The 27,927-nt window shown below is 47.0% G+C and overlaps 1 protein-coding gene across 5 annotated transcripts; it reads left to right on the top strand.

Moving 5' to 3' along the window:
• Positions 1-27,871, top strand: LOC133768950 (putative neuroblastoma breakpoint family member 5). Of its 5 annotated transcripts, none has more exons than XM_062203961.1 (18): positions 1-2,044; positions 3,078-3,138; positions 3,915-4,085; positions 4,250-4,436; positions 4,564-4,665; positions 10,377-10,583; positions 12,254-12,353; positions 14,192-14,406; positions 15,436-15,484; positions 16,319-16,542; positions 17,589-17,643; positions 17,896-18,062; positions 19,442-19,499; positions 20,625-20,680; positions 22,229-22,283; positions 22,474-22,529; positions 24,969-25,303; positions 26,269-27,871. In XM_062203961.1, exons 6-17 carry the CDS (start codon positions 10,409-10,411, stop codon positions 25,292-25,294), a joined length of 1,536 nt encoding a protein of 511 aa, XP_062059945.1. In that variant the 5' UTR covers positions 1-2,044; positions 3,078-3,138; positions 3,915-4,085; positions 4,250-4,436; positions 4,564-4,665; positions 10,377-10,408; the 3' UTR covers positions 25,295-25,303; positions 26,269-27,871. The 5 variants fall into 5 exon arrangements, with proteins under 5 accessions (XP_062059945.1, XP_062059953.1, XP_062059971.1 ...); XM_062203969.1 differs by having other exon boundaries at positions 3,912-4,085; positions 4,250-4,376; XM_062203987.1 differs by having other exon boundaries at positions 3,912-4,085; positions 17,899-18,062.
• The last annotated feature ends 56 nt before the right edge of the window (positions 27,872-27,927 follow it).

Raw genomic sequence — 27,927 nt, 5'->3', positions numbered from 1 at the left:
AGTGTCTTTTCCCATGGGCCACATGAGTTCACTCATCTCTTCCCTGAGAGGTTGCTGGGCCCAAGCCAGCTCTGCCCCGGGGTTTGAGTCATTCAGTTTGTTCTGCACCTGTTCTCTCCATCCTTATCCTCTCTACTTGTTTTGTGTGTGTGTGTGTGTGTGATTTCTTTATTTCTTTGTTTGAGGGTTAGCACTACAGAGACAGGGAGAGACAGAGACAAAGGGCTTCCATCTGCTGGTTCACCACTGAAATGGCCTCATTGCCTTGCTCTGGGCTGATCTGAAGCCAGGAGTTTATCCGGGCCTCCCACATGGGTACAGGGGCCCAAGCCCTTGGGCCATCTTGCACTGCTCTCCTAAGCGATAAGCAGAGAGCTGAATTGCAAGAGCAGCAGCCGGGACATGAACCGGCTCCCACACGGGATCCTGGCCCGGCTGACAGAGGCTTCCCCTACAAAGCCACAGCCAGGCCCCATCTCCTTCTCCTTCAAATCAGCTGTGCAGAAATCCTGCCTGAACCCCATGCTCCCATTAATGAGATTGCAGGGATGTGTGGGAAGGATCCCTCCTCCAATAGGCGTGAAAACAAGACCTGTGTCTTTTCCACATAAATTTTGAGGTGCTTTTTCTAGTTATATGAATCATGTGCATCATATTTTTGTGGGGATTGCCTTGAATTTGTAAATTGCTTTGTATAGAGTAGACGTTTTCATCATGATAATTCTTGTAATCCGTGGACATGGATGTCTTTCTAGTTTTTGTGCCTGCTTCAGTTTCTTTCACTGATGTTTCCTAATAGTCATGGTAGAGAAGACACTAAGAAACGGACAAGTAGGAGTACTTTCTACAAGGCTTGGCAAACGTTTTAACGAGCTGTGGGGGCAAAGCATTGAGGCCTGTCTGTGTCTAGCACACTGTAACTGCTCAGTCACATTAGTTCTTACCAGTCCATCACCATCTGCTCTTTCAGAATCTCCTCATTGCCTTAGACACATGGATAACTGGTCATGGTGTGATGGACCATTCTAGTCACATATGTTAATGTCCCTCAAATGATTCAAATGTTTAGTATTATTAATAATGCCTCAAGGGGCATCATCTACATATATTTGGTATGTCCCTTATTGATTGTGAAAGTATTTCTCCAGGTTGTAATCCTGTAAAGGCAATTGCAAGATCAAAGTTCTGGTACATTCCTGATGGTGTTGTTCTGGCCCCATTGCCTGGCAAGAAGATTTTCCTGTCCACATTCGCAGCCACTGATGAGAATGTTCTTTTCTATCTCCCTTGCAGAAACTAGACAGCCCCTGTTACCTTCTGTTAACTTTTACCAGCACTTAACTCTTTATTGTGAGATTTTATCAACTCAGATTACACTCAAGAGGCCTGGAAAGGCTGTGATCAATAGGATGGTCTGTGTTCTCTTGTATTTGATGGCTGTTCTATTCTGAGATAGTCAGACACCAGCAATGCGAGCACATGGAGTCTTGAATGGTGAATGCCACTGCATATTGGGTTCCTGCAGTGTTCTGGATTTTGTGTGAGGCCCTCGGTTCTCTGTTGCTCTTTCCTCTCTTTCTGCTTGCATCCTTATTCTTTCTTTCCACTGACTTGGGATTGGTCTGCTCCTGTTTTTCTAGGATTTTTGAGATACCTTGTTAGGTTATTTGAAGTCTTTCTAATTATTTGATGCAGGAACATCAAATAATAATCCCATACACATTCCACTGAGTACTACTTCTAGAATTTCCCATCAGATTCAGTGTGTTGTGCTTCCATTTTAATTGGATTCATGGAATTTTTAAATTTCCCTCTTGGTTTCTTATCCAGCCTTTATGTATTTGCATAACTTTAGGGGTTCTTGTGTTGTTGATTTCTAGTGTTATAGCATCCATGTTCCATGTGCAGATGAAAAGAATGTGTATTCTGCAGCTGTGGAGTGAAGTATTCTGTAGTCATCTGTTATGGCCATTTGGTCTGTAGCAGTTTCTCTCTGACATTTGTTAATTTTTTTTCCCAGGTGATCTCTTTCTGTTGATGAAAGGTGAGTGTTGAAGTCCCCCACTATTACTGCATTGGAATGCATGTGTCCTTTAGATGTAATAGTTTTGTTTTATAAATTAGGGTGCTACAGCAATGGGTGCATATGCAGTTACCATTATCACATCTTCTTGTTGAATCAAACCCTTGATCATTTTATAGCAACCGTTGTCTCTTGTTATAGTTTTTATCACCAAAACTACTTTATCTGATCCAACCGTAGGTACTCTTGCTCACATTTAGTATCCATTAGCATAAGCATCTTTTCCCATCCTTTCCCAAAGACAGTCTCTGTCTTTGCCAGTGTGTTTCTTCTAGGCAGTTCCTTGGATTTCACAGCATCGGGCTCACTTACCCAACCTGTAAAAATGTATCTACCTGGGCAGAAACTTCTTGGTTTGATAACATCAGATTTTTCCAATTTACTTTTGCTGTCCATGTTCTTTTGGTCTTAGCCCAAAAACTGTGTTGACTCTGCCTATTTCTTAGAGCATTTGTGCCATGTTTTCCTCTGTTAGTTTCATAGTTTCAGATTTTAGATTTAGATCATGATCCAATTTGAGTTGATTTTTGTAAATTACAATCCAATTTTCCCAGTCCAATTAAACAGATGTGCATATCTCCAAGTATTGTTTTCCACACCTTTGTCAAAAGTAAGTGGGATGTAGGTGCATGAATTTCTAGGGATTCTCTTTTTTTCCATTGTCCTATGTGTCTATTGCTATGTTGGTACCATACTGTTTTGGTCTCAACAGCCTTGTGGCATATCTTTTTAATTTTGAACTGTGGTGCCTTCAGCTTTGGCTTCATTCTGTTAAGAATATTTTGAGTATTCAGAGTCTTTTGTGTTTTCATAAGAATTTTGAGATTTTTTTTTCCTAACTCTGTGAGGATGTCATCAGTATTTTGATGAGGACTACATTGACTCTCTAAATTGTTTGGGGTAGTTTTGATATTTTAATAATATTAATTCTTCCAAATCAAGAACATACGAGGGAATTCCATTATTTTGTGTCTGCTTCATTTTCTTTCATTAGATTCAATGTGTTTGAATTTCATTGAAGAGGCCTTTCACATCCTGGTTGAACTTATCACAAGGTATTTAATTTTTTGTATCTGTATAGAATTGGATAGCACTTATCAATTCTCATCAAGAAGGTAGTGAGCATATAATAAGACCATTGATTTTGGAATTCCACACTGTGTAGCTAATAAAGAATTAATAATCCAGTACATATGAGGAATGGAAACACTGCACCTGTCAGGTAGATGCCTCACAGCAGCAATGTGGGATTTCCCTGGGTCATGAAGGGAGATGCGAATGCGTTGTTGGAGGCATTTGTTACATGTGGATGCTGTGTGTGATCCCTTCCATCTGTGCTGCTCTGACATTAAACACACTGCTTATCTGCCCCCATGTGCAGTGGCCATAGGGTGGCAGTGGCGGTGACTCTAATTCAGCAAGGGCAAAAATGGAGGCTACAAGGAAGTCATGGATCCAAAAGTTTTCAAGTTGAGATGGGCAAACCCATCAGGAGTTCCTGGGATAGGTTTCAAGGCCAAGGACTAATCCTCTGTGACGTGGGGCCTTGCCCTGGGTCTCAGCCCGCAATACTTCCATCTTCCCTTGCGCCAGTACTTGTCCTTTCTTCTCACACTCCCCTGATGTGTGTCTTCTTCCTGGTGTCAGCAGCCTTCTCTTGATTGTTTTGCACATACACCTTACCGGAGTCAGCCTGCCAACGCCCCATGCTTGGCTCTGACCACTTTATGAGGGGCTGTTCTCATGATCTCAGGCACCTCTGGAAAATCTTTATTGGCCTGATTTCCATTGGTCATTGTGGTTTTTAATTTTTTGTCTTTGAAACTAGCAGCATTGCCTAGCAGAAAAGCTGGGTCCACAGAGGTCCAGAAGGAATCTCTACTCTCCCTGGCTCCAGGAGATAACAAGAAGAACGTGGGTCTCCACACAGAAATGACCTCCATGAGGTCTGACACTCTCCAGCACTGCAGCAGAGGAGAGAGCCTGAGGGGGAATCCCAGAGGTAAGGGACCACGCAGGACAGGCAGGGCTGTGTTAAATACTAGTCCAACTTGTGTGTTCTCTGGTCCCTTTCTATCACCCAGTGATAGCATAAGTAATGGGACGACAGAAGTGTGGGAAAAGCTGTGTCCAAGGAATGCCCCTCATACTTTTGTTTGTTTTTAGCGGCAGAAATAGCAGTGCTTTATCTGAAGTCCACAAAACCCAACAATGCATTCTTGGAAGACAAGAGCCATGCTCGGGACAGGGAAGCTGGAAGTCAAAGCTCATGGGGCGGCCCTCCCTCCATCAGGTGCTGTGGTGCCGAGACAACCTTTTAGTCTCTATGGACCTCAGGTTCCTCATCAGTGAGGTAAAGTGTGTATTGTTCCTCTCAGAGGTCCTGCTGCTTAGGTTCCTCGGAGTCCCTGGGGAACCACACATGCCCTGGGAACTGAGTCTGAGACCTGACCTAGTCCCTCCTCTGTGTCTCCTCCCAGATCCGGAGCTGAATCCACAGCCTGAGAAGCCAGAACTGAAGGTGCAGATGAAGGACGACCAGCAGCTCTCTGGGACATGAGAATGACCCAGAGAATGACAAGGTAATGTTAGGGTGAAACCAAGTATGGGTGAGATGAAGGACACATTGTGTTGGAAACCTCAGGGGATACTCAGAAAGGCCTACTCTACTTTCCAGCTCCTGAAGGAGCCACCTTCCATGAGCACTGAGGTCAGGAGAGAAACTGACTCCACAGTGAACCTGTGCACCTGGCCAGGGAGATTCTTGGATGGAATCAGAGCAGGTTTATGCTGAACAAAAGCTTTCCATGCAAACTAGAGTTCCTGGTAACTTCAGTGTCGCCACGGAAAAAAAAAAAAAGAGAGAGAGAGAGAGAGAGAGAGAGAGAGAGAGAGAGAGAGAAACCACACCCTTCCTGCCCTCTTCAGCTAGGTACATTTTTCCACCCATGCTCAATTCTGCCATGCAGCACACTGCAAAAAACAATAAAATGGCAGTGGTGCAGTCCCACGGCCCCAAAGTAAGGATCCCCATGATCCCCACATGGGGCCAAGACCTATGTCCATTGTTCACAATGCTTTTGCTTTCTCTGTGCCAGAGTGTGAAAGCACTCACAGAACTCAGTAGCCAAAATAATTAATCATTCATCTGAGAAGTTGGCAAAGGACCTGAGTAGACATTACTCCATGAAAGGAATACCCATTGCTACCAGGTGATTGACAAGTTGCCTGTTATCAGTACTCATCAGGGAAACACCATTCCAAACCCCAGAGGGATAACACCTCAGAACCATATGGTTAGCTGTTGTCCCAAAGACAAGAGAGAATAAATGCGGACAAGGGTGTACTGAAAAGGAAACACTTCTACATTACATGTGAGAATGTTGAGTGGTATGGCCATTATAGAAAACATTATTGAAATATTTTTGAAATGTTAAACTAGAACTGTCAAATGACCCATTCCTCCTTCTTACGGGTATATGTGCAAAGAAATTAAAAAAAAGGTATCAGCATTTAGTAGAGATACCTGCAATCCCTAGTTGATGCCTTATTCACAGAGGCCAAGATGCAAACTGCCTAAATGTCCATCAACAGAAGGCTGGTTAAGAAATCTTGCTGGCTATACATATGGCTTGAAAAGTATATTTTAACAAAAGGATACTACAGACTTTCCATGACACTTTGGAATCACTTGAAGCTTTTGAATCATTCTTATACATTTCTGTGTGTGTATATATATATATATATGTATATATATATAATGTGTAACAATGCATATACATGATAGATGTATGATTATGCTTAAATATATGTATTTATATGATGGAATGCTGTTTAACTCAAAGATAAAGGAACTCCTATCATTTGTGAGAAACTGGATGAAATTGGAGGACATTATGGTAAGTGAAATAAACCAGATACAGAAATTATAACACAGCATGAAGTCTGTTATGTGTGGAGTCTGAAAGAGAAAAGGAAAAGTGTTGAATATGTCACAACAGAGAATATAAGAGAGGGCTTCAAGGTAGTGGAGTCTGGTGGGAAGAATAGAGAGACGTTGACCCAAGAGTACAAAGTAGTAGTTATAGAGAAGAACTAAATCTAGGGTTCTGAAGTTAAGCAGGAGAATCTGAGTTATTCGTGGAGCATTTTATTCTCCATTAGAATGAGAAAGTCTGAGAATTTTCTAACAGTAGATTTTGTGGGTTCTTACCATGTGCAGGCACATAAAGGTTAACTGTGAGATGATGAATATTTTATTTACTGGTCTAGAGTAATCATTGCACTCTGGATATGTACATTACAATATCATTTTTAAATATTTTAATCATTATTTTAAAAGATTTATTATTCTATTTGAAAAGCAGAGTTGCAGACAGAGAGGAACACATACACACTGAGAGGGAGAGACCTTGCCTCTTCTGTTTCACTCCCCAAGTGCCTACAACAGCCAGGGCAGAGCCAGGCCAAAGCCAGGAGCCCAAAATGCCATCTGGGTATCTCACATGAGCTCCAGGGCCCAAGAACTTGAGCTGTCTTTCACTGCTTTCCCTGGCACATCAACAAGGAGTTGGATCAGCTGAAAGTGGAGCCGCTGGGATTTCACTAGCACTCATATAGGAGACCAGTGTCTCAAGTGGTGGCTTAACCCACTATGCCACAATGGTGACTCTACATCTATTTAGACATCAGATTTTAAAATTTCAAAAAAAAAAAAATCCCAGTTTTGATCATCCACTCAAGTGGAAACCTTAAAATTTGCAGCTTTGGGGACTGGCATTTCGTTCAGCAGTTAAGTGGCTTTTGCAACGCTCACATCCTATATTTGAGTGGCAGGGTTTGAGTCACCAAAGGGTTTCCTGTCCAGATTCCTGCTAATGTGCACCCTAGGAGGCAGCATAGGATGGATCAAGTATTAGATCTCTCAGTTCTAAGGGTACGGTTTAACAACTTGCCATAGGACCCCCACATCCCTTAAGCTGCCTGATAAAAAGAGCAGCTTCAGTGTTATAGAGTACATGGACAGGATTAAGTGGTAAAGTGAACATAGAGATAGGATCAAGTGTTAAAGTGATCATATAAATAGGACCAAGTGTTTGGAAACAATAATAGAATTCCAAAGGAGGGAAGAGTCTAATAAGAAAAGTGGTCCATACGGCAGACTCACAGAATGAATAGCACCGTGAACTCAAAATATCCCCATAAGGCATTCCAGTCTGGCTGGAAAGCCCACGAGAGCATTTCAGGCATGGGAATCTAAGACCCTTTGGCAAAAAATTCCCTACATATAGGACACCTGTGGGTGAAACTGAAGTGGAAAGAAGTGGCCACTATGAAGGATGCACATTCCCTGAAGGGAGGAGAGAGCTTCCTCTTTGCTTATGGCCTTGTTGAGTTAGGATCCAGAAGGCTTCTGTAGCCGAGGCAGCTCATGTCAAGCGCCCTGGGTGAGCACTGATGTCAGACATAGGAGTGTGATTTGTTAAAGACACAGTGAGAGCCACTGTGCACTGCCCTCTGTCCTCAAAGCTGTATCAAGGGACTTACTAGTAGAACTGTTCTCCAGAATCACTTCCTTTTAGTGCATTCAATGGAGGATATTCTTATGTCTCATGGGTTAGAGGGATGTCTAAGAGCTCACAACAGATGTATCATCCGTGGGTTCTTCTTTGGAGACCATTAAGTTTCTAAAAGGAAAGAAGGGGGAAGAAGGAAGGGAATAGCAGAAGGTGGCAAAAAGTGAAATCACCTTTGAGAAGCAATACCCTTGGACAGCCCTTTGCTAGGCTGTTGAGTAACAGTTCTCTTAGTTTTCTTGTTCCATTCTGTCCTTTTTTCTTTCTCAGACTAAACAGGGGAGTTGGAGGAAGAAGAGGGGGAGAAGGGGGAGAAGAGGTGGGAGGGCAGGTAGGTGGGAAGAATGACTATGTTCTTAATGTTGCATTTATGACATACATACAACATTAAATAAAGAAGTTAATTAAAAAACTACTTCAAATATGTAACACCCATATTCCTCAAAATAAGTATGCCATCATTATATAAATAGTTGCGATAATTATATATAAATATATCATAAAAAAGCAGGCCAGCGCCATGGCTCACTAGGCTAATCCCCCGCCTGCAGCGCTGGCATCCCAGGTGCTAGTCCCACTTGGGGCACCGGTTCTGCCCCAGTCCAGTTCTCTGCTGTGGCCTGGGAGTGCAGTGAAGGATGGCCCAAATGCTTGGGCCATGCACCCGCATGGGAGACCAGGAAGAAGCACCTGGCTCCTGGCTTTGGATCGGCGCAGCACGCTCACCACAACGTGCCGGCCATAGCGGCACTTGCGGAGTGAACCAATGGAAAAAGGAAGACTTTTCTCTCTGTCTCTCTCTCTCTCTCTCTGTCTCACTGTCTAACTCTGCCTGTCAAAAAAATTAAAAAAAAAAATTGAAAAAAAGAATTGGGTTCTTCCCACACATTGGCAGAACAAATTGGAGTTCTGGACACCAAGTGTCACCCTGGCCAAGCCTGACTGTTGCATGCATTTGGGGAGTGAAATAGTGATGGAACACATAGCCTTGGTTGTGTTTCTCTGTGTGTGTATGTCTCTCTACATCTGGATCTCTACATCTCAAATAAGTATAATTAAACAAAATACATTTTCATAAATTGCTCCATGTTATAAATTACTTGTTTCATCCAAAGGGCAAAGAGACAGAGAAAAGAGATCTCCTGTTGACTGGTGTGACCCTAGGAGGCCTGAGCTAACCTGGGCCTGGCCAGGCTGAAACTAGGACTGGGTCCATCTGGATCTCCCACCTAGACTGCAGTGACACAAGTACTGGAGCCGTCACTGCTGCCTCACAGTGTGTGCACTGCCAGGAAGCTGGAGGGGGGAGCACAGCAAGGACTCGGTCCCAGGCACTCTGATCCAGGTGTGGGCACCCCAGGTGGCATCGTAACTGCTGTGCCAAATGCTTTGAAGAACCAAAGTGACTCCATTTTAAAACAATAAAAAAGCAGCCTCCGTTTCCCATAGCAGACCCAGGTCCTTGTAAAAGCAGGCATTCAGGCATTCTGGAGATATCACAACTGACCAGGGACAGCGAGCTCGGTAAACCAAGGACAGCACAGTAGAGATTGCTAAACGAAGTAACTCCCTGTACCCAAAGCTTCCATGCTGTATGTAACTGTTTTTTTCCTGCTGATGGAGCCCTTTTTTCCTTTCAAATCTCTCCCAAAGAAAGACCGGGGCCTCACTCCTTCCTCCGCTGTGCCGGTTGGTTGGATGGGGTCCCTGTCATGGCTTGTACTCCCGCATAAACCTTGCTTTTGCAGTTCGGTGTGATCGACTCTCTGGGGGTCTCTGTGGGGATCTAACAATCTGGGCACGACATATTTTTTGGTGCCCAACAGCTTGTGCCAATTTCAACCTCTTAGAAGAAAAAATAGTACAAAGTCTTTTCAACTTGAATTAAATTACATCTTTTAGGTAAGATATCCAAATTATATGTAATACAAGAATAATTTCATAAATGTCCTAATATGTTCAAATTTCCTGTTCAAAGTCATTGATAAGAAAATGAATAGACAGGCCAACATAGGGAGAAAACATTTTGAAATTGCATAGCTGATATAACAATTCTATCCAGAGAACTAAAAGAGCTCTCAAAATTCCTTTCTAAGAAAATAAACTGACCCATTTCTCATGGAAGCTTAAAATTCAGCATTTCAAACAGGTAGAAAAGCCTTGAGATCTCTTTAAACAGCAGGTGGGGTGACTTCCTAACAGCCCTGAGAAAGGAAGGCTTGTTGGGACACATTTTCTGCCTTGGTATTTTCATACACATACGTGACTCTAGGAGCGACACATGCTTAAGTGATTGGGGGACACGGTCTGTGGTGTCAGCGCAGGATCTATAACTTTGACACTGGCAGATGGGTAGGTTGTCCCCACCAGTGGGGGTCTTGTGCCTCTACCTAGCTTAGGCCCCTGGAAGGCAGAGTTCCAAAGATTCCGTGATGCTCTCCACCTTCTAATTCTGTGATGGCAACGGCAGACCGTTAGCTGCCACACAACAGCCAGTCCTAGCAGAGACTGAGCTACAGGCAGTGCCTTCAACCTAGGCTTTGGCAGTTTTATCCTTGTTTGTCCAGAGAAGAACTTCCCAGTGTTGTCGGGCTGTGGATCAGGTGTTTCACATCAGTAAGTGAAGCTTGACAGCTATTGTCACCCCTCAAGCCTACCTGAAACTCTTGGATGTCATTTGTTTGACCCTCGCCTGTGTTTGGGTTTCCTCTCCCCAGTCCCTGTTGTCCTGCTGTGACACACCATCAGCATGGCAGGATCCCACAGCCCTGCATCAGATCCCGTGGCAGAAGTGAACGACCTCGAATGCCAGCAGTTGCGATCCCAGCTGGCAGAGAGCCAACAGGACTACTGGGAGCTCAAGGAGAAGTTTCTCATAGCTGAGGCTACAAACTTTGCCCTGGCCAAGGAGCTGAAAAAATACAGTAAGTTCTCTCGGGTCATTTCACCACAGTGATGATTGTCCTGTATCTTCTCGTGAGGAATTAAATGGCCTCACTACGTGATTTTTGTCTGCTTTTTGTCGAACTTAATTTCCTCCTGACCACACTCCCGAGCTGACACACAGGGTTTCGCAAGTTTTCCTAGCTAGCAGTGAGGTGTAGGGTGACAGGAGTGCTGAATCTGTCATGGGTTCCTGATGAGGCATAGAGCTGCCTGTTGTCCTCAGGGTCAGGCTCCACCATACTGAGCGCATGTTTATGATTATCCTGTCTGTGTCAGCTCCTGCAGCCTTATACCCTCACTGTGGGCCTCATTTCTGGGACTAACGCATTTCACTCAATTCATGCTTCTGTTGAGTTCCCATTGGCAAAGCGCTGTCCTAGGTCCAGAAGTGGACGTGTGTTCAGAGTGAGCAGGATGAGCTTCCAGAGAGACAGAGAGTCTCCTGTGCACTGGCACTCTGGTATCCACGGGAACAGCCTCGGACACAGCCTCCCCACTGGGAGCAAAAAGTCCTGCTCCTGGAGCACAAGTTCTTCTTCCAGAAGAGGAAGACCGTGCCTGAGACCTGGGAGTGGGAGCAAGCCCAGGGTGTAGGGTGGGGAGTCATGGCCACTCGCCTGGGTGCCCCCCCGTTGCCCACCTTCTCTGTAACTTGGATTTCTTCCCATTCGTAGGTGCTATCATAATTCCTGCCTCTGTAGATTGTCCCAACAAAATGTGCTCCTTCTTTCCTATACAACTCCAAGGATGGCTCCTTGCTCAGGATCAACAGAATCCATGAGGCCCTTATTGTACTGTTTCTAATTTAGTAGGGAGTATACTTTTTATCAGCCCATATTGCCTCAGGGCCTTACTTTGTTAAGCATTGTATTCTACACAGTTCCATGAAAGATGGTCCTTTAAGTCTGAAATAACAAACACTTGAAATCTTTCCCACTTCAAGGGAACAGTCCTACACTCTTATCAAGCTCCCAAACATACAGAAGGTGACGACTTCGTGCCCCAGGTTCATGTTTGTCCTGAGATGCTGCAAGGCTTGCTGAGTCCAGTGGCTCATGATTCAGTCTGAGCTCAGGGGCTGGGAATTCTGATTCTGTAAACACCAGTGGAATCACCTTGACAAGTCACCTTCTGTATCTTTGAAGTCCTTTTTTCTCACTTTATTGGGAAATAGTGGGGCCAGCGCTGTGGGTTAGCAGGTAAAGCCGCTGCCTGCAGTACTGGCATCCCATATGGGTACTAGTTCGATTCCAGCTGGTCCACTACCAATCCAGCTCTCTGCTATGGCCTGAAAAGCAGTAGAAGATGGCCCATGTGCTTAGGCCCCTGCATCCACATGAGAGACCTAGAAAGAGTTCTTGGCTCCTGGCTTCAGATTGGCACAGCTCCAACCTTGCAGCCATTTGGGGAGTGAACCAGCTGATGGACTCTCTCTCTCTCTCTCTGCCTATGTCTCTCTGTAAATCTGCCTTTCAAATACATAAATAAATCTTTTAAAAATAGGGACTATCAAAAGCTAGGTAGTGAGTTGATGAAATACAGACGTGAAACCCCCAATCTGTAGCCTGGCCCTGGAGTTCTTTTGGACTTCAGCAGGCACTGACTACAAAAGCACGTCCCTGAGTTCTGCGTGTCTGTCTTTCCCCAGATTGTGAGAAGTTTAAAAACATCATTGAGTCCATACTGACCAAGAAGCTCCACTTTGAGGAGCCGCTGGCAGAGAAGCCCACGGTCCCAGAGCTGCTCAGGTAAGGGTCTCTGTGTGGGGCAGGCAGGTGGGAGGTGTGTGGGTGTCTCCAGTGGGGCAGTTCAGAAGGGAGAACTGAGGCATCTCAGGCATGGGAAGCCAAGGCACTGTGGCAAACAATGTTCTCCATGTAGGATCACTGTGGGACCCCAGACAAAGCAGTGGCCATCAAAGGAGGATGTACTTTTCTCTAAGGGAGGAGAGAACTTCCACTTTGCTGATGGTCTTGTCTACATATGGACAGAGCTTTCAAAATGCTTCCATAGCCTAGTCAGCTCATGGCATGAGCCTTGTGTGGTTCCTGACAACATACAGAGGAGTGCTAATTGTTAAATGAACAGCAGGAGTCACTGTGCACTGACTCCCCATGCAGGACCTCTGTCCTCAATGAGTTGTAGTAAGAGAGTTACAGTGAAACAATTCTCAAACAGTTTTTATTCTTGTGTGGGTGTGTTGGGAATTGTTGAAGTCGTTACTTAATATAGAGTTGGTCTTCTGTGTACAAAGTTCGTTGAAAATGCATCTTAATGGAGAGTGAGATTGAGAAGTAGAGAGGGAAGAGGAGCTGGGCTGGCAGTGTGGGTGGTACCCTGGGTATGGGGAGAAGAACTCTATTCCTAAAGTTGTCTGATGCAATGTATATTCCTTAAAATAAATGAATGGATACATTTTAAAAAATAAATGGTAAAAATTAATTTTACAATGAAAGTAAAAGTGAATAGGTACTTTGAAAACATTCTCCCTTCAGGAGAAATTAAAATGAAAATACATTTTTCCCTCCTCAATTACTGTATTTCCCAAATAAAATGGTATGAATAGATAATAAAAAAAAAGACATCATGGAGTCCATGTTGACCAAGAAGCTACACATGGAGAGCCCCTTGCAAAGCAGCCCAGGTCTGCTGAGCTGCTCTCTGGAGGGCAGGCAGCTGGGGATGTGTTTCACTAGTGGGCAGCCCAAATCAAACACTGAGCCAGCCTGTGCCAAACAAGGGCAGAGAGTTACAGCAAAGCCCCGTGTCTCGGACATTATGGAACAAGGAGGGAGCAGAGGAATCTGAATTCAGAGCTGCAAGTGCAGAGAGTCTGTAAGTAAGGTGTCCAGGTGGATGGGCTCCCATGGGGCCCTCCTGTTTACTCTCTCTTCTGCAACAGGAAGTCCCCGTGGCTGTGTTTCTGGGAATCCAGTCACCAGTTAGCTTTGGTCCTCTGTAGGTGGTGCTACGCCTGTTCCCTGTTCCTCCCGTGTTCTCATGGTTCCCTTAGTGTGCAGGTGCTTTTCTGTGGGCACTCACCTCGAGATGGAGCTGCATTGGGTCTTCTCGGGGGAGGAGGAGGGGATGCTGGGCTCCTCTGTTTGGTCGTCTTGCAATCAATCCTCATTTACCCGTAGTCACCGTCACCTCCTGATATAGAAGACTGATGCTTAGCTTGGCCCTGCCAGACCTTCATTCTTGTTTCTTGCCATGTAACCCCTGCGTGCACCATGATTCCCAGTCCCTGCACTGTACACTGTGTGTCTTCCTACATGGAAATGCCTGTGGCTGGAAGGAGGAACTGAATTAGCACCTTCATGAAGGCGAGGAAGGAAGAATCCTTGCACTGTTGACAGAACATGACCCGAATGGAGTCTCAGGAATTGTGACGAGAGCTTCCTCTAAACCTGGGAGCGAGGCCTTGTTTTGCCCTTTGCTTTTCTTGGCACAGGTATTTCTCCAAACCTGAGTGGTGCTGCTGGTGGAGGGCTCTATAAGGCATGGTTATGAAAATCTGTTGAAACACCGAGACCTTAACATTCATCCCTTCCCATCTAGAACGTTCTCCACTTTTGCACCGTAGGCATTGCCGTGGCATCCTTGAAGATCAGGACCAAGAACTTTCCCAGTTGCGTCCCAAGGTCCAAAGGGGGAGAAATCTAGCCCACATCCTGCAGCAGTTCCTGAAGGACGTGCGCACCCTGCATGACCCTGAGACCTGCAAGGGGCAGGGCTTCCGACGACTACTCACCGAGGCTGTCCGGCTGTCAGCGTGCCTTGAGGACCTGCTTGGAGCAGGTAAGCTGGGCCCAGGCTGTCATTTGAGAAAGCCTCAAGGGCTCAGATGCATTCATCTCTCTGCCATGGGCATTTGCCTCAGCATTTCTGGGTACTGAACACGTGTGCCATGAGAAGGTCAGCACTGCTTGGGAAAACAGATGGGGCAGATAAGTCTTTCAAGCTTGCAGTGTCCCAAAGGTCTCCTCCCTTCCTGATTGTGGTTGTCCTTTGGGGCAAGAGGCTGGGTCCATTCCCATAGCAAGACCAGAAAGACCTTGTGAAGTGAGGCCGCTCTTAGGCTGAACACAGTCACTGAGCTAAATGAGAATGGAAGCCTCCAGCTCTGTGCTCAGTGTGGTTCTCAAGCTGTAGACAGGGGATTGCTTTCTCCATCTGGGATTTCTCTCTCCTCATTCACTAAATGGACCAAAAAATCTGGTGCAGAGCAGATGTAACCATCAAAGGTGGAAGCTGTTGCTTGCATGTTTCCCAATAGGACAAAGGCCCTCCTCTCCCTGGGAGTGCCAGCCCAGGCACTAGAGTTAGTAGAACTTCTGTGAGGAAAGCTGTTGAGAAGGGAACTCGTGGCACAGAGAGAATTTCCTCTAATGATACAGCAGAGAAAACTTGGAGGGCCTGTGAGGGAGGGATGGAAGTCGGGTTCTTTGCTTCTTCATGACAGGTGGAGGTTCTCTGTGAGACCCATGGGAACATTGAACCCATGCCTTGGACTCCCACTAGTGGCAGGATGAGGGATAACAGGCAGAAGTCCCAGGGAAGCTTGAGAAGCTTCCAGTGGTATGGCAGCAAAGGATGCTGGCCTAGTTTCAGGCAGAATCTGCCATGATTCTGATCTCCAAGTGCAGAGACACAAAGCCTGATGGACCACAAGAGAATGGCAAGGTGTTTCTTTAAACACAGAACATTTGAAATTTTTGTCTACTATTGGCCCATATGTAGATATTCATATGCACACAGAGGCCACCTCGACTGTAGTGGGGGTGGGGGTGGTAATACCTGATTGGACATTTCTGAATTTGTTTACAGAAAATATTGAAGAGGATGAAGCACCAGCACAAGGACTTGTTGCTGACAGGTAATAGTGAATGATTAAGAGCTGGCAACAAACGGATGAAGGAGGCCCAGGGTCTGCTAAAGAACAGAAACGGGGCCGAGACAGTCATGGAGTTGAGACGCACGCATAAACACAACTGCAGATTGTGTTGAGTCCTTCCTTGCCAACTAGGAAATCCCCCTGTTAAAGTGGTTGTCTGCTGTCCTGGTCCTAGTTGCTGATAGGATCCATCATGAACTCACAGCCTTAGGTGTTGCCTGCACACACAGGGAACCCCTGTTCTCTGCTTTCTGGAAAAGCAGAGGAAGATGCGCACCTGCTTTCTACAGAGTTAGCTGAGGTTCTCATCAGAGAAAACTAGCAGAGAGGCCATGTGCAAAGGGAGCAGTTAGGAAGACTGCAGCCACGTTCAACTGCAGAAAAGCACCTCTACAGAACCATGTTTGCTGTCCTGTGACTTGGTTAAGAGAAGGCCCAGAAGGTAGCACATCTCTAGAATCTGCCAAGCCCCTAGGACCTTGATCACATGGCTGCAGGACACTGCAACAACCCAACCTGAGCACAGGGTGTCAGCCCGCGTGGCTGTCAACGTGTGCTTGTGCTGTGACTGCACCATGCAGCGACAGTGGAGGCTGCTTCCACATTAGCTGCTGTGTATTGAGTGTGATGAGCAGAGCCTGAACTCTTCCCAGGCCCTCTCCCCCTAGGCAGCCACACGGTGTCCAGAGTGGAGGGAACCGCCTCTCTGCTGTCTATGACCGATCGCTTATGCACCCCATCCAAACCAGCCAACTCCCTGGTGTCTCTTCCTTCTTGGTTTAATCTCTGTCATCCTTATCCCACCTGGCTTCTCAGGGAGCTCTTGGAAGTGGATGAAATGGAAACCGCACAAAGTTCACAGCAGGAAACATCTACCACTGGTGCTGTTGACCACCTGCCGAGTGACTCCTGCCTGACTGGCCTGACTGAGAGCACTGAGCAATGGACTGGTGATGCTGAGGACACCCACAGTGTGCTAGGTGTAGATGGGGAACACGCCTGTTCGCACCAGAAAGAAGAACCTGTCACCGTTCTCCCAGGTAGCCTCTCCATTCTTTGTACACAATGGCTCTCAGGTTGAGGGCTGCTTTTGAGCACCGGCCCTGCAGACACAAGTTGGTTTCAATCAGGGTCCAGGTTGTGGCACTGAACATAGACATCAGGAGAGTCAAGGAGCTTCCCTCCCCTCAGATGCTGTCTGTCTCACTGCACCCTAGCCTATGGGAACACACAGAGGCCCTGTGTAGGAAGTGCCTTTCAGACACTCTAACTTAGAAATAATGCCTGCTGTCACCGGCAGTGATATCATTCTGCTCTACTGCTGCATCCCTGGAGTTCTAGCCCCATGCAGGCTTTTGGTGACACTTCCCATGTGTGGGCCAAGTTGTGATCCTGGTTTCACTACTGCCATCCCTAGTCTCTATCTCCTTTAAGACAGCTTATCTTAGCTATGCAATCATCTCAAAACCAGGGCATAAAGTCCTTTATACCGTACTTCCTGTACAGTTCAAAAAACATAGCTCAACCAGGAACGTCCCTACAAAATCAAAGTTCAATGTTTCTCTATAACTGCATAGATTTATTTATGCGAGGTGTTATGGAGTCCATTCAGCCTTCTATAGAAACTCCTCTACCCTAATTCACCATGATCAGTCTGATAGGATGAGTCAGTACTATAGCAACACTCAAAGATTTTAGATCACTAAATCCTAAAGGGCCTGGGGAGAGAGCTCTTGAATTGCTTGTATTGTTCCCATAGACAAGAGGGAGATTATTCATGAGCCACTCTTAGAATAGCCAAGATTCTGTGTGGCATCAAAGAGGTTTCAATTCCAGGGCATGCAGACTCCATGCATAGCTCTCTCCCAGTGTTCTACCTCCTCTCCACAGTCAGCAGCCTGGGTCCTTCCATGAGAGCAGCCTGACAACTGCAGTTTGCCTCCTAGAAAGTTCTTGGGCTGTGAGCTTAGAATCCCTGAGGACCATGGCAGGCTGTTTCTGTCCCCTTGGTCGTAGTGGCCATTGGATACCCGCATCTGACCCAAAACCTGCTTAACCTGGTCAATCTCTCTGAATTTGTTTGCAGAAAATCAATATGACGAAGTGGAGGTACAAATGCAAGATATCACATACACCTCCAGGTAACTCAGAGGCCGAGTAGACACTGTAGCATGGACTACTAGGGAATCAAAATGCTGGAGAAACTGGTGACTAGAGCCATTTGGAAGATTCAGCCAATGATGAAATGGCTCTGTTCATAACGTTCCCTTTTGTATTGTTTCCCTCTATATCCCCCTTTGAAAATCCCTCCCATATTTTAACCTGTAGTCTGATGACAAAGTCACTTCTGTACCTGTGTGTGTGTCTTCAGTGTCTCTGCCCTCCCATCTCAGCAGGGAGCTCCCAGAGCAGCAAGAGCGGGAAGACCCAGACGATGCACTGGACGAGTGCTACCTCACTCCCTCGATTTTTCCGGTCGTTTCTGAGCCTGACCATTCCACGTGGAGCAGCTGGTGCTCCCTGGAGCATCAGGACGTGCTCTCTGTTCCAGATGCAGATGGTGAGTCCCCCACTGTGAGGTGACACAACCCCCTCTGCTGGCCAAGGAGCCTGCACTACCCTTGCACTCATCACTCCCACCTGCCTGAGAGGGCTCCTGGAAGTGGGAGGGTCTGAGACATTCTCATCATGTGTTCTTTTTCAACCAGTCTGTTGCACAGGTGTGGTTGGCCCATCTGGCCTTGCTGTCTTCCCATTCCTCGTGTGGCTTTGTCACTCAGATTCCAGTGCTCAGTCATTGCCAGCAGAATGTGACAGATGCACACCAACCTAAGCAGCACATCTCATGCTTGTCTCTGCCATCCGTTCATAAGGAAGCAGACCCCTCTGCCCCCTGCAGTGTTGATCACACGAGTCATTCCCCGTCCCTGGCATGTGACATTGTTTCCTGTCAGAGCCAGCAGCACGCTTGTCTCCCTTGCAGTCAAGTTACTCCCCCTGTTTCATTGAGCCCAGCCATGTTCTCTGTCCCTTCAAAGTTGGCATCATTTCACCTACCACACGTACAGAATGTTCTGCCATTCCCTTAGTAGTGTGTCCCGAGGCTGCAAGTCTGAGACCTGTGCTTAGAGATTCCATGAGTAGCCCAGTTTTCTCTTGTGCTGCACACATTCACTCTGATCCCCAGAACTGAAAATTCACCTGTTCCACCTTTTATCTTATCCTCAATGTACAGAATATGGTAAACCACAAACTACCAAGATAGCTTGATTGAAAACCACGGGCACTGCACTTCCTCTCATGGAAAGGAATCACACTAGGAACCAAGCATCTGCAGAGAATATTATTTTAGATTTCATTTTATCTTATGAAAGGCAGAATTAGAAGGAGAAACAGGGGAGAGAGAGAAGCAACTCTTGAATACTCTGGTCTGCTCTCCACATGGCCACAATGGCATCGGCTGGACCAGGCCCAGGGAGGAACTAGGAGTTTCCTCCAGGTCTCTTTGTGGGTGCAGGGCCCAAGTGCTGGACCATCTTGTACTGTCTTCCCAGGTGCATTAGAGGGTTCTGGATCAGAAGTAGAACAGCCAGGACTTGAACCGGCATTGCCATGGGATCCTGGGGTGGAAGGCAGCAGCTTTACCTGCTATGCCGCAGCACCCACACATGGGAAAATTTATGTTTCATTTGTGTAGGGAATCAGGTCAGCGATTATTGGTGTGATGACTGGAGGAATAGGGAGATTTACCTCATGTGTCAAGAAAAATGAACAAGCTAGTTCCCTCAGAAATGACCTCAACCCTCTCGACAACTCCTATCTGAGAGGTCGGCAGTGACACTGAGGATACTGGTGTGCTGTGTTAGCGCTGGACAATGCATTGTACAGGCTTTGAGGGCATCATCCTAGATGACTGTGCCTATTTGAATTCATTTGCAGAAAAGGAAAATGACAATGATGACGTGGAAGTGGAAACACAAGCCCTGTCACACTCCAGGTGAGTCTTAGGAACCCTGGGCAGCGAGCTTAGTGCTGACACGGGCAGACTCCAGGTCCAGAGAAGAAGAGCAGTGCCACTGCGCATCTCCCATCCATTGTGCCAACCCTTCGGTACCCATCAGCACTGCTCTCTGCCATCGTTAGGCTATTAGTCTGGGTTTCCACTTCTCCCTACCTTTTCCATGTAATGACCTGCAGCAGGCTGACTCCATGAGGGAGCCTCTCCAGGGATTCCTTGCCATCATTGCCTCTCTCACGTGCAGTGAAGGGCAGGGTGCTGCTCACAGGTCTCCTCTTCTCATGAGCTTCTCTGCACCCCATTAATCACGTGAAACCACCTGACAGAAAGTAGTGCCTCAGCACTGAGAATAAGACTGACGGCTAAAGCCGTGATAGTCTGCAGTATCCCTCAAGGTGAATACATTGTCTGCATGTAATTTACATAAATCTGTTGAAGCCAGTTTTCATTTTCCAAATACTCATGGGTACTAGTGGACCAACTGAGAGTCATTTCTCCAGCCTGACTTCCTAGTGACCTCATCACAGAGGAAATCCTGTTTCTCTCTGCTTCTGTCTCCATGCCCTTTCAATAGCTCTGCTACTCACCTATCACCCCAAACTTAATACTCTTTCTCCAAGAAGGTGAGAGTTCTGTTTGCCTGTTTACTTTACATTGAGGTCAAGCAGTACAAATAAGTGTAAAGAACTCTACAAGCACACATAGATTTAATAACATTGAATATTTGGCTGTAGTTGATTCATGTGTAAATATTATATATCTACACACACCTACTGTTCTCAGTGCAGGCAGTGGGGTTTCTGTTTTACCTGCCTACTGTTTGCCATGAGCTTCATATGAGCACTTCATTTTACCTCACAAGAATTCTGTCCTCTGTTAACATTCAGTTCATCTACTCCAGGTGGTTCAGCAAGGAGCCTCCTCAAATGGAAGACATTGCATCCTGTCTGCACTGTTAGTAGCCAGTCCTCCCCAGAAATGGACAAAGTTGTGGGTGGCCCATTGCTCAGCTCAGCCACTTCTGGAAGGCCTCCTCTTAGGAACAGCTTGGAAAGGGGCTTTCTGTCCCCTTTCTGTTTCTCACCCACCTTTCCCTCCCTCCAGTCACATCAGGGAGATTCCAGAGATTGAAGATCAAGATGTCTCACAAGACTCTCACGGTACGTGTTTGACTCCTGCACTTCTTCCGGAAGCTTCTGACTGGTCACCCCACCTTGTGTGCATTGCAATCATAGGCCAATCCTTTGCCTGCCCCTTGTCTGTAGACTCAGTCCACTTGTTTTCAGCAGACATGCCAGTGATGTGGCTGGTATTGGTATTCATACTTAAAACTTTTCTTCTGTAACAAATTGCGTTGAAGAATTTCAAATATCAGTAGGAAAGTTCTGGTCTGCAAACAAGAACTTCTAAAGGCCCTACACAGCATCTCCCACTAGGATGACGTTGGTGTGCTTCGTCCCTGAGCAGGGTCAGCACCTCATTGAGGTGCTCAGATAGAACTCCAGCTCAGGAGTGCCCCATGGCCTGAAAGTTCCTGGTCTCTCAGCTCAGGCTTTTTGCACTCAGGGTCCCAGTGAGGCATGCCCATCTCCATTTCTGTCAAAGATGGTTGCTGTTTCGCAGAACAGAGTTCCCTGGATGAACATTTCTAGGCTCCAGTTGTGCCTGGGATGTCTGACTGCAAGAATACAGGAGCTGCTGATGCTCATAAAGCCCGAGCAGTTTGGTTGGCAGTTTATGCACAGAATGATCACTTTTGAGAGTAGGTCAACCTTCATCTCTGTCCCTGGTGACTGCTCTGTCCTTGTACTCGTATCCCCAGTGAGGATGAGTGAAGTCATTGCTACGTGCCAGACCTACAGACTTGTGGTTGTAGACTCAAAATCCTGAATTGAGCTGTAAGCAGGAGTTAGAATTCATTATTGTTTATTTGTTATGGAACAGAGTAGTGACCATTTCACAGCAAGCTCGGCAGCATGTGCCCAGGTGGTGTTTGCTTCCTCTTGGTTAGAAGCTTGGACAATAACTGTTGCCACTTGCTTACTTTTTATTCAATCTGAAACCTCAGCTCTGCCCTTTGACTTCCATGCTTGTCCAGGCCACAGCATCCATATAGGCATCTCTGTCCTTCATGTTCTCAATGGTGTTTCCATTTGAAGATGAATTGACTAGGGAAGAGTTCATCCAGAAATACATGCTCTTGAGTTGCTTGTATTGTTCCCATAGACAAGAGGGAGATTATTCATGAGCCACTCTTAGAATAGCCAAGATTCAGTGTGGCATCAAACAGGTTTCAATTCCAGGGCATGCAGACTCCATGCATAGCTCTCTCCCAGTGTTCTACCTCCTCTCCACAGTCAGCAGCCTGGGTCCTTCCATGAGAGCAGCCTGACAACTGCAGTTTGCCTCCTAGGATGATCTTGGGCTGGGAGCTCAGAATCCCTGAGGACCATTGCAGGCTGTTTCTAAGGGTTCTGGACAGAGGTTATTGAGATGGTGATCCAACTGTGACCAGGAGATTTGATCCGTTGCCCAGGATGGCTCACAAGCCCATCTCCTGATGTCGACTCAGTCCTCCTGGAGGATTTCCCGCAGTCTCCTGTTCTCACACGAGAACAATCTGTCCCCTTGCTAGTAGTGGCCATTGGATACCCATATCTGACCCAAAACCTGCTTAACCTGGTCAATGTCTCTGAATTTGTTTGCAGAAAATCAATATAATGAAGTGAAGATGCAAGAGCAAGATGGCACAAACACTTCCAGGTAACTCAGATGCAGAGCAGTGTAGCATGGACTACTAGGGAATTAGTAGCCAGTCTTCCCTGATAGAGACCAAGGTTTAGGTGGCCCATTGCTCAGCTCAGCCATTTCTGGAAGGCCTCCTCTTAGGAACAGCTTGGAAAGGGGCTTTCTGTCCCCTTTCTGTTTCTCACCCACCTTTCCCTCCCTCCAGTCTCATCAGGGAGATTCCAGAGATTGAAGATCAAGATGTCTCACAAGACTCTCACGGTACGTGTTTGACTCCTGCACTACTTCTGGAAGCTTCTGACTGGTCCCATTCTAGGAGCACCTGGTCCTCACTGGAGAAACAGCATGTCTGCTCTGCTCTTGTTGTAGACAGTGAGTGCTCCATTGTGAACGGGAACACTGCACTGGTCTCCCAGGTGGCCTCTGTATTCTTGGGTTGCTGCACCTGTGTTGGGTGAGACAGACCACTGTGCACTCAGGCCCTGGGGACTTACCTCAGTCTGGATGTGGCTCTTGGATGGACTTTGTTCATAGTCATCCAACGGGGGAAACCCTTGGCTGTCACCAGGCCCACTTTCAAGGTGCAGCTTTTGACATCAAGACAGGGAAGGAGGGGATGGGAAGGCATGATGGCAAACGCGGAGCCACCACCATCTCTCTTGGAGAGGCTTCTTTAACAAGTCACTGTGATGTTCTTAATTTTGACAACAGTTGCAATTGTAAACAGCATCCTCCAAGCTTCTCAGGCTTAAAGCTTTGGCAGTCTGTGCAATGTTTCCTTAGTTATCTGAACTAGGTATCCTTGGTCGGCACACTGTTTTCTCTGAAGCAGCTTGGTGCTAAGCACAGCAGTCCGGTCCCGCACCCTGTGTCCATGGTGTGGTTTTCTTCTTCTGATTAACAGCACTGATTTGTGCTCATATGTGGTCTGTAGCTTTAATCCAGTTTCTAAACTCGGCATTTTTTTCTCATGCAAAGCCTCCATAACCTTGCACCAGGACAGGAATCTATCAGTATCTGAGTGAGGCTGAGGGGTCCCTCACATCATCATAGGCAGAGTGCCTCTTGTTGAGTAGGAGCCCTGGAGTATGGCTTCATGGGGGGAGGGGGGGCAGAGAAAAAGTCCAATTTCCTTGAATCTAAGCTTCGATGAGGTTTTACACTTTCTCTCAGGAGGAATCTTTAGGGTTTGAGGCACCTTCACTCATCAAATCATTCTGTAGGAAAATCAAGAAATCCTGATGCCCTTCCCTGTTTCTCAATGTTCTGCAGTAGAATTGGCAATGACAGTTGTCCCCCCAATGCTGTAGATCAGCAGGCACCTTTTCTTGGTGAGACCTCTGTACAGAGGTACAGAGATGTGCAGAGTCATCCCAGGTCACAGCGATTCACACCCAGCTATGCAGGCCACTCTCACGGGCATCTGTGCTGTGCTAGACCCTGTGCCGTCCTGATCCATGCAAGCCTCACTGGACCTCTGCTGGTGGAGATTCTGTCCCCACCTTGGGGAGAGGATCCTGAGGCTCAACAAGGTCACTGTCCCAGGTCGCCCCACCTTGTGTGCATTGCAATCATAGACCACTCCTTTGCCTGGCCCTTGTCTGTAGGCTCAGTCCACTTGTTTTCAGCAGACATGCCAGCGATGTGGCTGGTATGGGTATTCATACTTAAAACTTTTCTTCTGTAACAAATTGTGTTGAGAGAATTTCAAATATCAGTAGAAAAGTTCCGGTCTGCAAACAAGAACTCTAATGGCCCTACACAGCATCTCCCACTAGGAAGACGTTGGTGCTTCGTCCCTGAACAGGGTTAGCACCTCATTGAGGTGCTCCAGATAGAGCTCTAGCTCAGGAGTGCCCCATGGCCTGAAAGTTCCTGGTCTCTCAGCTCAGGCCTTTTGCACTCAGGGTCCCAGTGAGGCCTTGAACTTGTCTTTGCCACAGACCCGTGGTTGTGTGGCTTTGGCTCAGAAACACCCAGTGCCAGTTTTGGGCAGTTTTGGAGGGTGGCAAGTGCACAGACACTGTCTCAGGAGGGAGATGTGTGTGCTAGGCCAAAGCAAAGCCTTACCTCCCACCTGGGCTTTCTTCCTGACTTTTGTGTTTCACCTTCACTTGTCTCTCCATTCTTCAGGTGCCTGTAACTAGGTTCCCACTTCAACTGACCAGAAAAGTGATGGTCACATAATATGTATTATCTATATGACATGCACTGAAGGCGTATATCCTATGAATAGATGTGCTTGGTGTCTGTTCAGCGAAGCATGTGCATGCATGAAATGCATGTGTTCTTGTGCTAGATTTGTCCATTCCAGCTGTCAGTGGTCCCCTGTCCTTGTCTCTCATTACAATGCCCTCCAGGTTTGATGATCCTGCTCCATCCTCCCCAAACCTTCCACAGATAGCCAGTGTGGTTTCTGTGCCTTAAAAGCTTAAGAGCTGTGTGTTTTATTAGTCCAACTTTGTTGAATATTGTGATCATCTGAGCCATGTTTATTACTTTTGCCTAGTGATAAATATTCAGTGAATATGTATAAAATGAACCCGAATGAAAACATTTTGGTGTCTGTGCAGATTTCATCTCCCACTTCGGACATGACTGTCCAGGGCCCCTTTCCTTACTTGTTGTCCCTCTGCTGCAGGCCTGACTGCCAGAGAGAGAGCATGAATACCAATCCTGATGGCTGTGCTTCTATTTCAGAACTGAGTTTGGTTGCTGCTCCTGAGAGGAAGACCCGTTCCCAGCTGGAGGGAGGTCCTCACAAAGATCTCATCACCAGCACCTGTGAGAATCATAGCATCAGCCCCAGCGATGTCCCGAGTTCCCCAAAAGGAGATGTTATCAAAGGAAAACGGAAGCCCAGGAAATGGGAACTGGCCTGCAGGTTCCCTGGCCTGGAGATGAAGCGCAAACCACAGCCCACGGAAAGGAAAATCGCATGCCAATTCCCTGGCCTGGAGATAAAGGGCAAACCACAGACCAACATGTGGGCACTGGCATTCAGATTCCTGGGCCTCCCTGCCTAGGATCCAGAGGTAATCCTGTGTGTGTGTGTCTTCGATGTACTTATTCCTTCTTACCTTGGCCACCAGATTGTAGCTCATTTCTGTTTGTTCAGATAGGGTAGAACTGTAACCTCTCTGTTTGGATCAATAATTTAAAATAGAAGATACAGGAAGAAATCCTTGTCCTGTAGAAACCTGACCCACAAAATAGGATACCTCCCCTCACGATCAAGTGAAAATGTTTCACGTTGAACTTTCTCCCTAAAACATGCTGTTCACCATCCACTAACTTGATTGCAAGTCCTCTATTGGGTTGAGAAATATACATTGAACAATCACATTTTATCTGATTTTATTCCTAGGCCAATTTCCAATGCAGATTCTTAGGTCTCATTCTCCCATGTTTGTCCTTCCCTCTGACATGTACACAAACATGATATTCTCAAAAAAAGAAAACTTCTCAGCAAAAAGTGATAAAAGAATGCGGAAACTCTAGGATGACTAAAAAGGTGCCTTTTTAAAAAATTCAGTTTCCCTTCAGAGTTGTGTGAGTCTAGCTACTGGGCACACTGCAGAATGGTCCTAGGTGTATCTGGATGTGGAATCATCTTCAGAGAAACCTGGTGTCTGTTCTATTGACATGAGTTGTGCTGTGGTTACACTCCAGGCTCCCTTTGCTTACTGCAGAAAACGTATCCGTTTGCTAAGGCAACAGAAAGCAGGAGGAAGTGGGGTGACATCACTCACTCCTGGTTAGGAAAGGTCAAGGGCCCTGGTTCCCCAGCACTGCAGAGCTGGGCTGGAGTTCAGGGCAGGATTCTGCTCATTTGGCTGCCACTTCTCTCTCAGCAGCCCAGGGCTGCCCCTTCAGCCAGTCTCCCCACTGGAATTGAGTTTGCCCCTGGCCTCTGCCCCACTGTGGCCCAGATGCAGGCTCAGCTCTCACCTGGACCTGACCCAGCTCTCCTTTGATTTTTCTTCTCTCCCTCTTTCAGATCCCAAATACAGTTGGAAGTATAGAACAGTATTGCTGATTGTAACATCCCCACCTCTTCAAAACATCTAACACAGGAGCTCCGCTTCAACAGCAACCAGAACACCAAGAACGCAATTTCAACCCCATGAACTGCCCTCGGCTATTTGTATCCACCAGGCTGCTTCCCTGAGAGCTGGCACCGTCTTCCACCTCCAATCCGAGCAAACACCTAAGGAGACCCAGGCCTGACTCCACAGCTGCTCCCGAGAGAACACCACCTGGCTCCTCTCCAACTGCCTCCTGTAGAGATCTGGGGTCAGGAGGAGCTGGAAGCAAACAGCATAGGACCCTGGGCACACACTGCCTTTGGATGGGGCGGGCTCAGTGTGGGCAGTGTCAGAGACACAGCGCCCTGCGCACAAGGCTGCGTGTGAGCAGAGGAGAGGATCGGACTCTGCAGGACGTGGACCCTGGCCCAGACAGCTGGCCCTCTCCTTCACACAGCCAGCGTTCCGCATAGAGGACAGCAGGAGGAGGAGACTTTGGGGCTCCAAAGGACAGGGAGGGTCTCTTTCCTCCTTTTGAACCCCAACCATCTCCCCCTTCTGCTGTCTTCCATGATGGGAACGCTGACTGTGTGAAGGCGGCAGGCCAGGTGTCTGGCTCGGGGTCTGCATCCTGAAGATCTCTGATGCTTTCCTCAATTTTGCACTCAGCCTCACTCTTTGGCCAAGCACCAGATGCAGGGAGTGCTGTGTGCTCCCTCCCACATCCCCGCAGGAGGCAGAGAACCTCTTGTGTGCCCATCAGGTCCCCTGGCCCTGGCATCGGTCAGTGGTGAAAGCTGTCTGTTGATCTGTACATCCTAAAGATGTGCTCCTTCCTCTGTATTCCTAACAACTGTGGAGAGGGTGACCCCTCAGAGCCTGAGCAAAAAGGGAGTGAGCAGCGGCCCTGGCGGAGGTGCGGTCATCAACCCAGGAGGTGGCCGTGGATGGGCGTGATAACAGCAAGTTCATGGTGATGAATGCAGCAGTGTGGCCAGGAGGGGCCAGGTGGGCGAGGTGGGCTGAGCCTGCATCAAGGAACCGGACACCTCTCTGAGCACTCCTCTCTCCACACCCAGAGTCAGGCAGCCCAGATGCGGGCAGGACCTCAGCTGCTGGTCCTGCCAACTCCAGTAGTGTTGCAGGAGAACTGGGGGCTCCTGATGCAGGACGTGGGCCAAGGCATCCAGAGCCCCAGCAAACAGCAAGGCCGTGTTCCTGCCGGGCCTGAGGCAGCTGCAGGACTTGAGGGGCCATATGCCTGCCCCCTGTCATGGAAAACCGAGTCCTCGCAGATTCTGGACGCCCGCTGCTTAGTAGGTGCTCCTGGGCAAAGAACAAACCGAGCCAATGGCACCGCTGCCCTGTGGTGGACCTGTTTCTCATTAAGATATCGCTGTCCAGGCCCATAAGTGTCTCCAGTGTCCTGGAGTGTAACTGGAATCTCAAAAGTTTTGATTCAGATCCAAATATGTATTCCCTGTTTTAGTTAAGTGTTTTTAAAAAGAAAAATTCCAAAAACAATTAAAAATTAAAAAAAAAAACAAAAAATTTAAAGTAAAAATAGAAAAGAAAACTGGTACTACACTATTTTTTAAAAAGGAAGAAGATAAAAAAATTAAAAATTTAAA

Source organism: Lepus europaeus, chromosome 2, assembly GCF_033115175.1.
Source record: "Lepus europaeus isolate LE1 chromosome 2, mLepTim1.pri, whole genome shotgun sequence".
NCBI classification, from domain to species: Eukaryota; Metazoa; Chordata; class Mammalia; order Lagomorpha; family Leporidae; genus Lepus; species Lepus europaeus.
This window is presented reverse-complemented; position numbering and strand designations above follow the sequence as displayed.